Source organism: Populus nigra, chromosome 3 (genome assembly GCF_951802175.1).
Source record: "Populus nigra chromosome 3, ddPopNigr1.1, whole genome shotgun sequence".
In the NCBI taxonomy this organism is placed as follows: domain Eukaryota; kingdom Viridiplantae; phylum Streptophyta; class Magnoliopsida; order Malpighiales; family Salicaceae; genus Populus; species Populus nigra.
Genome location: NC_084854.1, coordinates 7,136,310 through 7,149,190, shown reverse-complemented (window position 1 = coordinate 7,149,190; position 12,881 = coordinate 7,136,310). Strand labels below are relative to the sequence as shown.

At 35.2% G+C, this 12,881-nt stretch overlaps 1 protein-coding gene across 6 annotated transcripts; it reads right to left on the bottom strand.

Moving 5' to 3' along the window:
- Nucleotides 1-712: 712 nt before the first annotated feature.
- LOC133689776 (kinesin-like protein KIN-7K, chloroplastic) lies at nucleotides 713-12,403 on the bottom strand. 6 transcript variants are annotated; one of them, XM_062109812.1, is made up of 24 exons: nucleotides 12,270-12,403; nucleotides 11,568-11,857; nucleotides 11,391-11,488; nucleotides 10,579-10,668; nucleotides 10,429-10,481; nucleotides 9,374-9,439; nucleotides 9,234-9,287; nucleotides 9,026-9,085; nucleotides 7,268-7,346; nucleotides 6,700-6,767; nucleotides 6,189-6,251; nucleotides 5,882-5,986; nucleotides 5,150-5,254; nucleotides 4,906-5,013; nucleotides 4,678-4,824; nucleotides 4,239-4,421; nucleotides 3,861-4,019; nucleotides 3,387-3,611; nucleotides 3,140-3,280; nucleotides 2,927-3,052; nucleotides 2,786-2,836; nucleotides 2,414-2,461; nucleotides 2,101-2,304; nucleotides 713-1,541 (listed from the first exon to the last, which is right to left on the bottom strand). In XM_062109812.1, exons 2-24 carry the CDS (start codon nucleotides 11,822-11,824, stop codon nucleotides 996-998), a joined length of 3,036 nt encoding a protein of 1,011 aa, XP_061965796.1. In that variant the 5' UTR covers nucleotides 11,825-11,857; nucleotides 12,270-12,403; the 3' UTR covers nucleotides 713-995. The 6 variants fall into 6 exon arrangements, with proteins under 6 accessions (XP_061965796.1, XP_061965792.1, XP_061965797.1 ...); XM_062109808.1 differs by lacking the exon at nucleotides 12,270-12,403 and adding an exon at nucleotides 12,032-12,261; XM_062109813.1 differs by lacking the exon at nucleotides 12,270-12,403 and adding an exon at nucleotides 12,032-12,261 and having other exon boundaries at nucleotides 3,444-3,611.
- Nucleotides 12,404-12,881: the final 478 nt, after the last annotated feature.

Below are 12,881 nucleotides of genomic sequence, written 5' to 3'. Positions count from 1 at the left end.
TAAAAGATAACAAATTAATTTAGAGATGATTTTACGATAACATTTAAGATCGATGTTCATAAAATATGCATATTAAAAGTTTTTTTTAAAAAAAAACTATCATTTTGTAATTTAAGAGCAAAAAATTAAGAAAATCATTAAATAAATTGAAAGATAATAGCAAAGCGTACGTTAAAGTCCAAAAATATTAGCAAAACCTAAATGGCATAGGTTTTTATTGTAACAATTTACAGAGAAAAAATCATTAATTAATAAAATAGTTTTTTTTTATAAGAACACATTAATCATATCGGTCGATCATTTTACAATATTATTTGGTAATAGGGAAATGACTAAAATTAACTTCAGGAGCCAAAAAAAAAAGAAGGCAAAGGGGCTTCACAAACATTTTTGTTTTTAATGCACAATTCTATTACTTAATGCGCTCGAGATCAAATAATTATATATTTTCTTTCAGAGGCTTTTGGGTGTTTGTCACTTGGATTTTTTGTTATCATTGACTCTCCTCTTCAAGGCCCGAAAATGTCTACAATTCTGGGAAAGCAACTAGCTGTTGTATTTGTGCGGGAAAAAAATTAGGGCAAGAATTTCTTCCAAGTTCAAAACACCAGACCGACCTGTACGGGAAAATATACAAAAGTCAGCATGAGCCTAATCAGTCTACACCCTACATTGAAGAATACCCTGCCTAGGCAACACAAAACACAAATGATTAATCAAACAAGCATTCGCAATTAGACCCCCGCATGGACCAACCAAAGCATTTAGTTCGTACAAATATTAACAGAATATGAAAAGGAAGGCCTCGAATTTGGATCATCAACATGTTTCACGTATCAAGAATAAAAAAATATAATTGGAATACACAAACACTCCTATCTTGGAACGAGCTATGCACAACACAATCTTCTATACACTACTCTCAAACCTTCTGCCAGAAGACCTTTCTGAAACATTCAAAAGCCTTAAATCACCTCTTGTTGGATGGATAAAATTCAGATTCCTAAACCGTCATGTCCAGTTGCCTCGGAGACATCCATTTCAGCTCCTTGGGATTTCTTCAGCTTCGCAACGAGAACCCACATGTTAGCAAGTTCATTTTCCAGATAAGCTTCTCTTTGTTTGGATTCCTTAACTTTCCTTTGAAGATCAGTCTCTCTTTGATCCTTCTCCATAAGAGCAGCTTCATATTGAACTTCTCTTTCTCGACTCACAGCCAACTCTCTCTTGAGCTCTGAGGCTGCCCCAACTTGGTCTTGGTGTTTCATGTAATTGTCTCTACGGCCATTTCGAACAGTACTGCCACTTCTACGCTGAGTGGGGGAGTTCTTCAATGCTATCAGCTCGGCAGTTAATCTCTCATTATGATTCATAAGCTTCGCCACTTCTTCTGATAATGCCTTGAGCTCAACGGCAGCAGCTGATGCTAGCCCTTTGGCGTATGAACTCTCCTCGGCCAATTTTTGGTTCCGAGTTTCTAACTGCTCTTTTGATTCTGTTAGTGCATCAACTTTTTGCTTCAGTTCTTCCTTCTCAGTGGCCTGATCAAGGAAAAGTAAGGATTCACCTCTCGTACTTGTATGAGAAATGCAACTTCAAAAGCCATCACATGATGGAAATTATGCTGTAAAATTTGTCACTAGTAAAAACACAATATGAAGAGATACAGAAAGCCAAGCAAAGAATTTTCCATCTATATGTCTGCAATCCACCAAAAAGCTTGTTTTTCTTGATGATCCACCACAAGTATAAATTGGCACAAGAATACACTTCTTAATTCAAAGTAGTTTCTTTAATTTAAATAGAACAGCCAACCTAGCTTTCCTCAAAGCTACATGTTATGGGCGATACATATTTTCCTGGGGATGGTCATCCTCGAGATCCTACAAGGTTCTATTTTGGTTTCTTAAGATATGAGAACCTTGTAGACATTTTAATGGTATTATCAGAAAATTTAGCGTCATGAGCTCAGAATGAAATCTGAAATCTTCCTTAGTTTCTAAATCTTTTACCTTTGGTGGGGAAGCATTGAAAAAGGAAATAGTGCTTTAGCAACCAAAATAATACGTGATTGGGGTGCCAAAAGGTTTAAATACATACCTGTGCTTGTAGAAGCAGATCTTCATTTCTATCTTTTGATGCTGCAGTTTCCTTGTTCATGTGATGTTGTGCATGAAAGCTTTTTAGTTCAGAAATTCGTTGAGAGTAGCTAGCTAGAGGGCTAATATTTTTTGACTCCAGTGCCTCTGAGAGCTGCTGCTTCAAAGAGACAATTGTTTCCTGTAATCCTTCACATTCACAGATCTGATGGAGAGGCAATGTCAAGTTAGAGCCTGCCATCAAACGACAACACAGCTTGCAAAACAGTGAAAGCTACAAACACCCGCACAAAAAAAAATGTTAACTGTTTGACCTTTTGGCTGAGCTGGTCTTGAATTATACAATTATCTGCCGCTTTAACCTGAAACAGCATACAGCAATACAACAATCATCAGGCCAAATTAATAAAATCAGATGCCTAAAAGAAAACCATCGGTATGTATCATTGACTAAAACAAAAGGAACCCATTGAATAAGTCTGTTCACACAACTTGGGTACCATTACCCATGACTTTATAATGTGTTGCATTGTTCTTATTGATGACTCCAATTTGTTATGCAAATGAATTTAGATGGAGGATGAAAAGGTTTCCAAATGATTCTTTCAAGTGATTATCGAACATGTTAATATTCAGTTCAGAGCTAATGACAAATTTTCTTAGGTCAAGCTGTATAGGTACATCACCTCAAGTTCAAATGACTTCTCATTCAATTGAGCTGTCAGTTCAGCAATCGTCTGCAAGCATACAAAGACAAAAGGCTTAAAGATGGACTTGCAGCTGCCATATACAAGGAGTTTGTGCTACCATAAGGGAGCTAAACTTACTTGGGATGCTTCCAAGTTAGCCATGCTGTAGTGAGAGGCCATGATGGAATCAGCAATTTGCTTTTCCAACAAAGCTATTTGTTCATTCTTCACCTTGATTTCACCACTCAACTTCTTCATCTCCAACTTAAATGCAAAAGTATGACGATGCAAAATTTCTCATCCTGTTAAGAGCAGCTAATAACAAAAGGAGGTATAGGAACAACACAATACCTGTATGTGTTCCTTCAGGGGATTCGTTGAAGCCTCCTCAGACAATCGCTTCAAAATACTTGAATGGAGTGCCACCTCTCCAGATAAAATTTTCTGCTGCTCCCTCAGAAGATCAATCTGATCACTTGTTTTTATGCTATTCTAGAAATCAGCAAAGCATGAAAATTAAGCATGCAGACCATGGTAATGCATCCCCAACCAAAAAGAAGAAAGAATACACAATTAAATGAAAGGATCATTAGCATACCAAAGGAGTTTCCTGCTCAAGGAAATTGTCCTCAGGTACCTCTCTATCCTGCCTGACCTCAGATAGAAGATCAGCTGATGGAGAGCTTTCTGCAAGTGAAGGATGTGAAAGTCTGGATTCTGCATGATAATTGCTGTTTTCTGCTTGAGGTGTTGAAGGTGTACTATTAGATTTAACTCCACTTGATTTGTCACTGGTGCTCATTCCCGATCCACTATCTCGTTTCTAATCAAGAAGAATAGATATTTCTAAGAAAAAAGAAAATTGAATTCAATTGTATCAGTGCTGAAATTTACAAGAGGGATGATCCTCAAAGTAAGGAACTAAAAGAATAAAAACCAAAACTTGGAACTATTAAAAGGAGGCTATCTGATCATTTAAGGATCACTCTAGCTGATAAAATAACAAGTTTACTTTGTTTTACAAGAGAACCAGTATAAAAACATGCAGATAAATCTTTTGAATTACACATACCCGTAGCTTTAACCAGTTCAGCAATCCATGCTTTCGGGTTTTCTTCTCCTCTTTCAGTGTCTCATCCACACTTTCAGTATTTCCTTCAAGAGAAACGTACAAGTCAATATTTTCATCATCCAATATCAAGTCCTGCCTCTTGTACGGTAGGTATGCAAGCTGCAAATTACACATAAGCAACCATAATCAGATATAAGAATGTGCAGAAAAATAAGGGGTGAAGCCCTGATATACAGAGGCTCCCACTTAAAGAGTTCCAGATTAGGAAAGTATTAGGGATAAAAGTCATAATCCAAGATTTTATACAGCAATTAAATCATAGTTCAAGAGAAAAATAGTTAGAAGTACAAAAAAATCAAACAAATTTGCTCCAAGTACCTCTTCTTCTCCAAAGGAATGCCTCCTCCTTGGACCTGGGCGGTGAGAGATCCTTGATGGTTGTGAAGCTTTTGTTGACACCAAAATTAATTTTGTCAGCCGCTGTATTCTGCTCAATAGAGCTGCTTTAGCTTCTTCTTCTTGTTCCAATCTTGATTGCAGTTTCACTTGACCATCTTCTAGCTGTACATATCAATCAAATCAAGGAAATTGTGTCATAATAATGGTTATTCAGACTAAATGTATCAAAACATCATGCATTAATTAAGTGACAGTAATATACAAGATTGGGACATGGGATGAAAAGGAAGAAAAGGACAGGAATAAAGAAACTAACATTGAGATCAAACATATAAATTAAATCTTGCAGTTAACAAATGAAAATTTATGAAATAGAGAAAGAATCTTCCAAGTGATGGTAGAACTCTTTAAGAAGTACCTTCTGCTTGAGGAGGACAATGTCGTCTTCTACAATGTCTTTCAATCGAGGAATTGTCACAATACCCCTTTTCAATTGTTCTAACTCTTCCTTTAAAGAGCGTATCTCATTTTGGTACTTCTTGATAAGCGATTTCTCATCAATAATCTGCAAATGGTTGAAACATCATTTCAAATGTTGGCAAGTGAGATTGTTTGAATGAATGCATAGTGTCTTAAGGAAAAATACCTTGTTGTGTGCTGCTTGAATTTCAATGTGCTTTGCACGGTGGGCAAATTTTAAAGTGTTGTGTGTCTCTTCCGAACTACTAGATGAGGGAGTGACAGTGCAAATGAGCTGTAAATTCAGACACGAAAGGAAAATGAGTCTCTTAAATGCAAGCAGCATTTGTTTGAAGGACAATGATACGATTATCATGCATCATACGACCAGAAAAGTAGTTTCTTTTAGCAAAATATTATCAAGCACTTACTGATACACGCCCATGACCACTTAATGAAGACTGAAGTAGCCTTGTCAATTTAGAGTCCCTGTAAGGAATATGAGCGGCTCTCCCATCCGTCAACTTCGATATAACCTATGCAAGTCACAAGTATACAATTTTATCCATACAATTTAAATATTTATGATTGTAAATTATTGGGGACTATCAAATGAAGCACATAACTTCTTTTCACTAGGAATTATTAGGGAATAAAAGTCACAGTTCATTTAATTGTAAATAATGAGCACCAAATTGATGGTTTCCATTAGTGTGTGCATGTGTAAGGGACAAAGGGAGGGGAAGAGAGAGTGTGCTTTCAGTCTTGGCACATTAATAGAACATAAATATCAAATTACAATATTAAGTCCCAAAAAGCACACGCACCTAGAAGCATGAAAAGATAGCTAAAACAAGTCAATCAATCTTAAGGTAACCCAGTCACACTGGTTTCTCATTTTCTATCATGTTCCTGGCTGGGTAATTCATCAAATAGAAAATGATTACCAGAAACAAAAAACCATCAAGCATGGTATAAACACATATGTAAGGCAGTAAGGTCGTCCCTTCAGTTTAAGAGTGAAATATTGGCAGTAAATTCTGAAACAGAAAGCTATAAGCTTGATAAATAATGTTTTTTATGTGATAGTTTTCAGATTATATATCATGAAGGTGGTCAATTATTGTTGTACAGACGAATAATAGAGGTACAAGAGGCCTCACAGTTCCAAGTGTCAGCAAACTTTTATTAATATAGGATCCTTCTTTCCGTCTCACGCCAGTAGTTTCAGCCTTTGAGCTTTCAGAACCTGCCAAATCGATGAGGCTCTGCATGTACAAGTAAAATATCAGAAAGTTAAAAAGAATTTATTGACATCAAACATAGCAAGCAAAATCATTAATTGTAGTAAATCAAGGGGAAGAAAGAGTTGTCATAATTAAAGAAACAAGAGAAATTCCAATGAAAAACTTAAAAAGGTGACCAACAAGTCCTTTGACATCAATTCTAGATAGAAGCCTTAGGAATTACCAGCTGGGACAAATTTACAGCCTCTCCTTCACTATTTTCACCATACAGGCTACTCTCTACTGTCTGTATTTAGAATAATTGGAAAAAGTTAGTGGGAAAGGATATAAAACAATGAAGTGAATATATAAACGATCAAACCATCATTAGTTGATGAACTGTATTATCCCAAAACAGAGTTGACAATGATTTCTTGCAATTCTTAAAGGCAAATTAATAATTTAGCAATTGCCAAAAAGATTGGATATTGGCCACTGAGCGGGCAGATGTCGTAAGATTGGATGTTAACAAGTAGACAAGTGAATATTCAAATGTTTCAGGAAAAACAAACAAGTTCATTAAGCAGGTCGATGAATATGAAGTGCAAGTCTGACGGTTATGTGTAAGCTAAAAAGGTAAAACTATCACTTGCAAACGCACTACAATATAATAAACATGTAAAGCTTATAATTATCTTGAAGAAAGAGAATATGAAATGCAACAATCAACTAAAGCTGCAGGAAGATAGGAATACCAGTGTAAATATTGTATGACTCCTGCTGCTGAGTAAATTAAAGTTTGTGGACCCAACATGTCTGTGCTCTGTGTCAAAAGGAAAGACCTGATCAGAAAGCGTGGAAAGAATTGTGATATCATGGAAAAGACATTGCAGTCTTGATATACATACAGGGAGGAGAGAGAATCAAATAGCATCTTTTGCAAGACAGACAAGTTCTGCACCAATTTGTAAATTTTTTCTATAGGTTTTTAACTTTCAACAAACCTGCCTATTGCATTAACTTCCACAGTTCTATCAGTACAAGTAATGCATATCAGTTTTAAAAGGATATGATTTTGATAATTTTCCACAGATGTCGGTCCATTACTTGCACAAGTATTCAATTTAAAGGGCTACATGCTGATTAGAGTCTCAATTATGTAGTTTTGTTTTTTTCTTCAGAATTTTGGTTAAAATTAGTTTTGGTAACATAATTATTTTGGAACCGGAGAGGTAGAGTAAGAAACTCTAGTATTAAATAAAGTTAATGCTGTTTGAATCCTCTTGCGTTTGTTTACTGCATATGATTTGACTTGAGAGTTACCTTCCCCAGCTGCTATAAGGGAAAGTGCATGAGCAGGGGATAATACAACTTCTTCTTTTATTCCCTCGACAAAAGTTCCCTACAGATAAGAATCAAAATAAATTAAAACATGTTTATTTCCAACATGTATGAAACTGATATTTTTAGATTAATCAGCTGACCATATCACTAGAGAAACCATTAAATTTCTACAATGGGAATTGAAATTTATACCATTTACTTGCCTATTTTTCATTAAGATTCTACCCCCACCCAAAAACATTAAAAAGGTTAAGATATGAGTAGGGTGCTCAAATGATCTAAATACCGATTCTTTCATAAAAGCAGAATCAGTGGTTCAGATGAGAGTCACAATTTCCCAGACAGCACATGATCATTCAGTCATCCATTGCAGGTCCTCCTCAAACAGCTTAACCATATCACCTGAGCGAAAAATAAAAATATGCTGATTCTGATAACCACCTGCTCCCCGCAAGCGCAGAGAGAGTTGCCTCCGATATGATGCAAAGACAAAGTAGTCCATATAACACCAGATGCTTCAAAATCTCATGCCTTGACCAAGAGATTTGAACCGATATAAATAATGAAACTGAAAACTGAAAACCCATGGAAGCAAAAGTGGAATGAGACACCCAGCAACAGCCCATTCCACCTAACAAACCAAGCAGACTTGTAGCTTGCACCGCAAGGTTTATGCATATTCCAAGACCATAATGCATAATTTACTGTACGATAAAGGGATCTCTCAGCAACATGTACAAGCTTGCTTGATGCTGTACCTCAGTTGTAGAGAGGGTGGGGCTTGCCATCATTATCATCATTAAATAAATAGTGCCCCTAACAACTTTTTTTTTAATTCACATCAGCTCAATATTGATTTAATAAAGTGGTAAACCATCATCATAAGAAACTGGCATCATTTGAGGTCGTCCTCAAACCGAACTTCATAAAGTTTGCATGCCATGGTGCCAGTTATAATTTATGGATAACAGTCGAGAGAACGGTAATCTTCTCTTGTGAAGTGTGATAATTCTTAAAGCTTTAAACCCTAAATTGCATGAAACCTAATTTAATGCCTTCTTCTAAGCCCTCTTTCACATTCTTGAGCTAAATTACATCTCTATAAAGACTTCATCTTAATGCTTTGTAATCTTCTCTTGTGAAGTGTGATAATTCTTGTGACTTGTGAGAGTTTTATCTATAGTGAAAGTGTAAATGGCACTTGATCACTTGGGTAATTTTTGGTTGTGAGCCAATTCAAAGATTTAAATCTTGATCCTTGAAATGACTCTGATTGTAAGGTTTATAATCTTGATCCCAGAAAAGGATAATCAGCAAGGTCTCACCCACTAAAAAGACCGTAACTTAATAGTAAATACTTGAATGGAGGTTCAAGGAGATTAGTAAGCGGTTGTCCAAACTACTATAAGAATCGGTGTCTTTCTCTTACTATCTATCTTATTTTATATGTTCTTTGCTTAATTGTGTGTTGTTATTGAAATTGAGGTGTTTATTTTGTTAAAGTATCAAATGTTCAATTTAGCCCTAATTCACTCCTCTCTTGGGCTATTTTAGACTTTCAAAAAGTCCAAAGCTATAAAAGAAATACTTTAGCAAGTCACAGTTGGTCACACAACTGCAAATAGTTAATTGTATCCTGGTATTAAAACAACTATAAAAGTTATTGCCATGAGGATGATAGTATAAGTGTTGAAGGTAAGCATAGAGAAACACAATACAGAGATGGTAAGCAAGTACCTGAGCATCTTCTCTGATTCTTAAATTTTGTCCTGCTGGATTCAACAAGTCGTTAACAACCTGAAATGATGAAAACCAAAGAATAAAGAAATTGTAAAATGGAGGAGCTGTGGAGCTACCTCATATTAAACAATAGAAATATTAATAATAAGGCAGTAAATTGCAGCATTATTAAGCTAGTAGCTAGAGAGAATAGGAAGAAGCTGACCTCATTATAGATCTCCAGGTATGAAACACGGAGGAGGAACTCACGGTTTGGAGTCTAAGGCAAAGAGAAATGTTAATTAATAGCATTCAAACAAGTATCAGATAGAGTCGTACAAGGGGGTTAAATTCATTTTAAAGTACCTCTTGAATGATACTAAAAGCATCCTTCACTGCTAATGGTATAATTCCAGGTGACCTTTGATCCCCCTGATTGTTATATGGATAAATATAAGCATAATGTTTTTAACATTAGTTAAAAGGTAATGAATAATGCCACCTCAATTACACAGACAACAAATACGAATATACATGCCAAGGAACACAAGGTGTTTTTATTTAATTTTACATGTGTTGTATGCAGGGAATGATTTAGAGTTTTTTTTTTTTTCCTAGCAAATTAACTCAACATGTCCTCATATTTTAGGTCTAGTCTCCAATTTGTTCCGATGAGTTTAATACATCCAATTTGTTTTTTTATATTTTAGTTTATTTTCCAATCTATCCTTCTAATAGATATTTCCATGCAAACTAACTAAAATATCCTCACTTGAGAAATTCAAACCCCCACCTAATATATTAAAGTTATAAATTTGAAAAAAAAAATGAATTGTCATGTAATGTTAATATTTGTATTTTTTTTCATGGTTATTTTTTTAATAAATTAGGTTCTTTTAGGGGAAAAAAGAACGAATCGTCATGTAATGTTAATATTTGTATTTTTTTCATGGTTATTTTTTTAATAAATTAGGTTCTTTTAGGGAAAAAAAGAATGAATTGTCATATAATGTTAAGATTCTTATTTTTTTTCATGGTTATTTTTTTAATAAATTAGGTTAGATTTGAATTTCTCAAATGATCAAATCAAGGTATTTTCATCAGTTTTTGCATGGAAATAGATACTAGAAAGATAGATTGGAGAAAGAATGAACTGAAATGTAAGGATAGATTGGATGCAATTAAACTGTTAGGAAAAGATTGGACATTGGAGACTAGACCCTAAGATATAATGACATATTAAGCAAATTCCCCTTTTTTTCCTTACAGCAATCTGAGAATGATCTGTTATGAGATTTAAGGCGTAGAAATATGCAGTGTGTGTGTGTGTGTGTTTATGGTATTTAAGGCATTTCTATTTAATTTTGCATGCATAGTAAGAGTACAGCAGAAAAATAGCATCTCAGGTATTAAAATCTCACATGCATGGTATGGGTTTTCCCGCTGCTAGTCACTCCATATGCGAAAATGGTGCCTGTAAGAGCATGTATAAACAAAGGTAAAAAACTATAAGCTTAAGAAGGAAAGCAGAAATTGGAGTTCCTAAGCAGAGGAATATCCATTTTGTTTACCATTGATCCCTTCCATAGCACCATTGACAACATGCTGAGCAGCAACATCATATACATGGCGCGTTGTAGTTGTAGGACCAAACACCCGATCTACAAGCATGGGAAAATAAATAAAGAGACAAAAAAAGGAATAACATGAATGTCTTAAATATAACTCGTTTGATCAGCTACTATCCCCAAAGGGAAAAAAATGAAGGGGCCTAATTGCTTATTAATTAATGCTGGGTAGAAAGAAGCCCAGAATTTCTCGCTTTCCTTTTTTGGTAATGTTTCTGGCATGAGAGGATTAAAATCCCAGAAGCAAGAATTATCTCCTGGAACTGCAAAGAAGTATATACCCCTAGAGTAAGAACAGCAATGTCCTTAGAGTGCAAATAAAGCCTTCTATCGATTGATTATCGAAATTGAAGCACAAAGCCAGCCCATCTTCAATGTGTTCTTACCTTCACTACCATGACGTGAAAACTATGAAAATATAATTCAGAGTTTTACAAAAGGAAAATATTTCACAAACAAACGACTAAAAAACGCAGAACCTTTGAATTGATTAACGTAGCCATGGACTTCGGACAATATCTTCGGTTCCAACTAGACTCATAGCACTAACTCTCCAATATATGACATTAATTTCTTCAAAATTACCATAAAAGACACCCCTCAATCAATTCAAACAAAAGCATACAAGTTCTCAAGCGCATTTTAACTTAACTTCACACTACCTATCCACACATTAACTAATCTACAAATGCATCCGGCTTACACTACCAATGCCATTCCAATTAAATACATTCAGAGAAAGCTTAACAAATTACCATACGCATACGCAGTAGATGGATTATGTTCATTTCGCACGACAGTTTCTCCATCCGCATACCACGCAATCTCCTCTCCTTGCCTGATTTCCCTAGGACTAAACACCAAAACAAAAAATAAATAAACCACAAATTAGCAAAAACAAGTACTTATTAACAATAAAATTTAGCACGAACCTTAGGGGCCGAAAGCGAACAGTGACAGTTACATTTTCTTTGGATCTCTCAGTATCTAGATTAACACTTTCGGAGTAAAAATATTGTGGTTTGCTTCGAGCTGACGAGGATGCAGGTGAGCTTTGACCGTCCATTGAATTCTCTAAAAATTGCTTAGTAGAAGATGCCGTTGATGATGACTGTGAATTCGCTGCTGGTTTCTTTGAATTACTTATTAAACCTGATATTCTTGATTTTGATCCCTGTTTCGTCGCCATTTGTAATTAATCCAAAGCCAGTCCTTCAATTAACTGTAGCAACAGAGAGGAACAAAAAAACTTGAAAAAATCGAATTATTCTGTTTGGAAGCTATGAAAATGTAGAGAAGAAGGAAAATTAGTGCTGTTTGGTTGCTGGGAAAAAACAGTAATAGCATCCGTGTGTAATGAAAACAGAGAAAGAAAAGGAGAGTAGGATATCATTGCCTTAATGAAAAATCAGAGGAGCACCATTGTGAAAAACTAATTAAAAAAAAAAAAAAACAAGAAGAGAGAGGTACATGCAAAGGAAAAGAAACTGAGGAGAGAGAGCAAGATCTTTTTGGATCTGTTTAAGAGAGGGAGAGCCGGAGAGGGATGCTAATTAACGAGTATGAAAGAAAAACATCATCATAATCACTACTCATCAGTCAACAGTCTAGAGAGAGAGAGAGAGTGAGAGTACGAGAGCAGCAACATGGATGCTGGAACCTTTTTCCCTTTCTTTAACCACTGTTTTTTATTTCTTTTCTTTAAGCTTTTAGGTGCTTTCTATTTTTTTCTTGCCTTGCAAGCGATGCGATGCCCTCAATCTAAGGCTAATTGCATTTTCGCTCCTTTTTTCCCCCCCTGTCGGTATTAACCTTTATAGTTTTAGTTTATATTTTTGGAATTCTGCTTCAATTATATTTAAAAAAAAAACTTAAATGTCTTTTTAGTTTTTAATTAATTTTTTATATATTTTAAAATCATTTTAATATGTTAATATCAAAAATAAATTTTAAAATTATTTTAATACATTTTCAAAATAACATTTACTACATTAAAAGACCCTTAAACTAGCTCATTTACCATACACACAGTCCCAAATGGTGGGGGGGTCCAAGACACGAGTCACAGGAGTCGCGTGTGCGAGGTGGTGCGGTAGGTGGGTCCCATTGTGAGGCGCAAACGTTTCCGGAGTTGAAAGCTTGTATACCTGATTTGTCAACGGCTTTTCTGTTCTTTTTTCAATTTGTTGACCATGTAACTTTGTGATGATTAAAATAAATTAAAAAAAAATTAAAGCATGTTATTT

Coding starts and splice junctions, on each gene's coding strand:
- LOC133689776 (XM_062109812.1), bottom strand. CDS start 11,824: ATGGCGACGAAACAGGGATCAAAATCAAGAATATCAGGTTTAATAAGT. Junction 5,987..6,188: donor CTGTAAATTTGTCCCAGCTG/GTAATTCCTAAG, acceptor TTGTACATGCAG/AGCCTCATCGATTTGGCAGG. Junction 4,825..4,905: donor TTCAAGCAGCACACAACAAG/GTATTTTTCCTT, acceptor AACCATTTGCAG/ATTATTGATGAGAAATCGCT.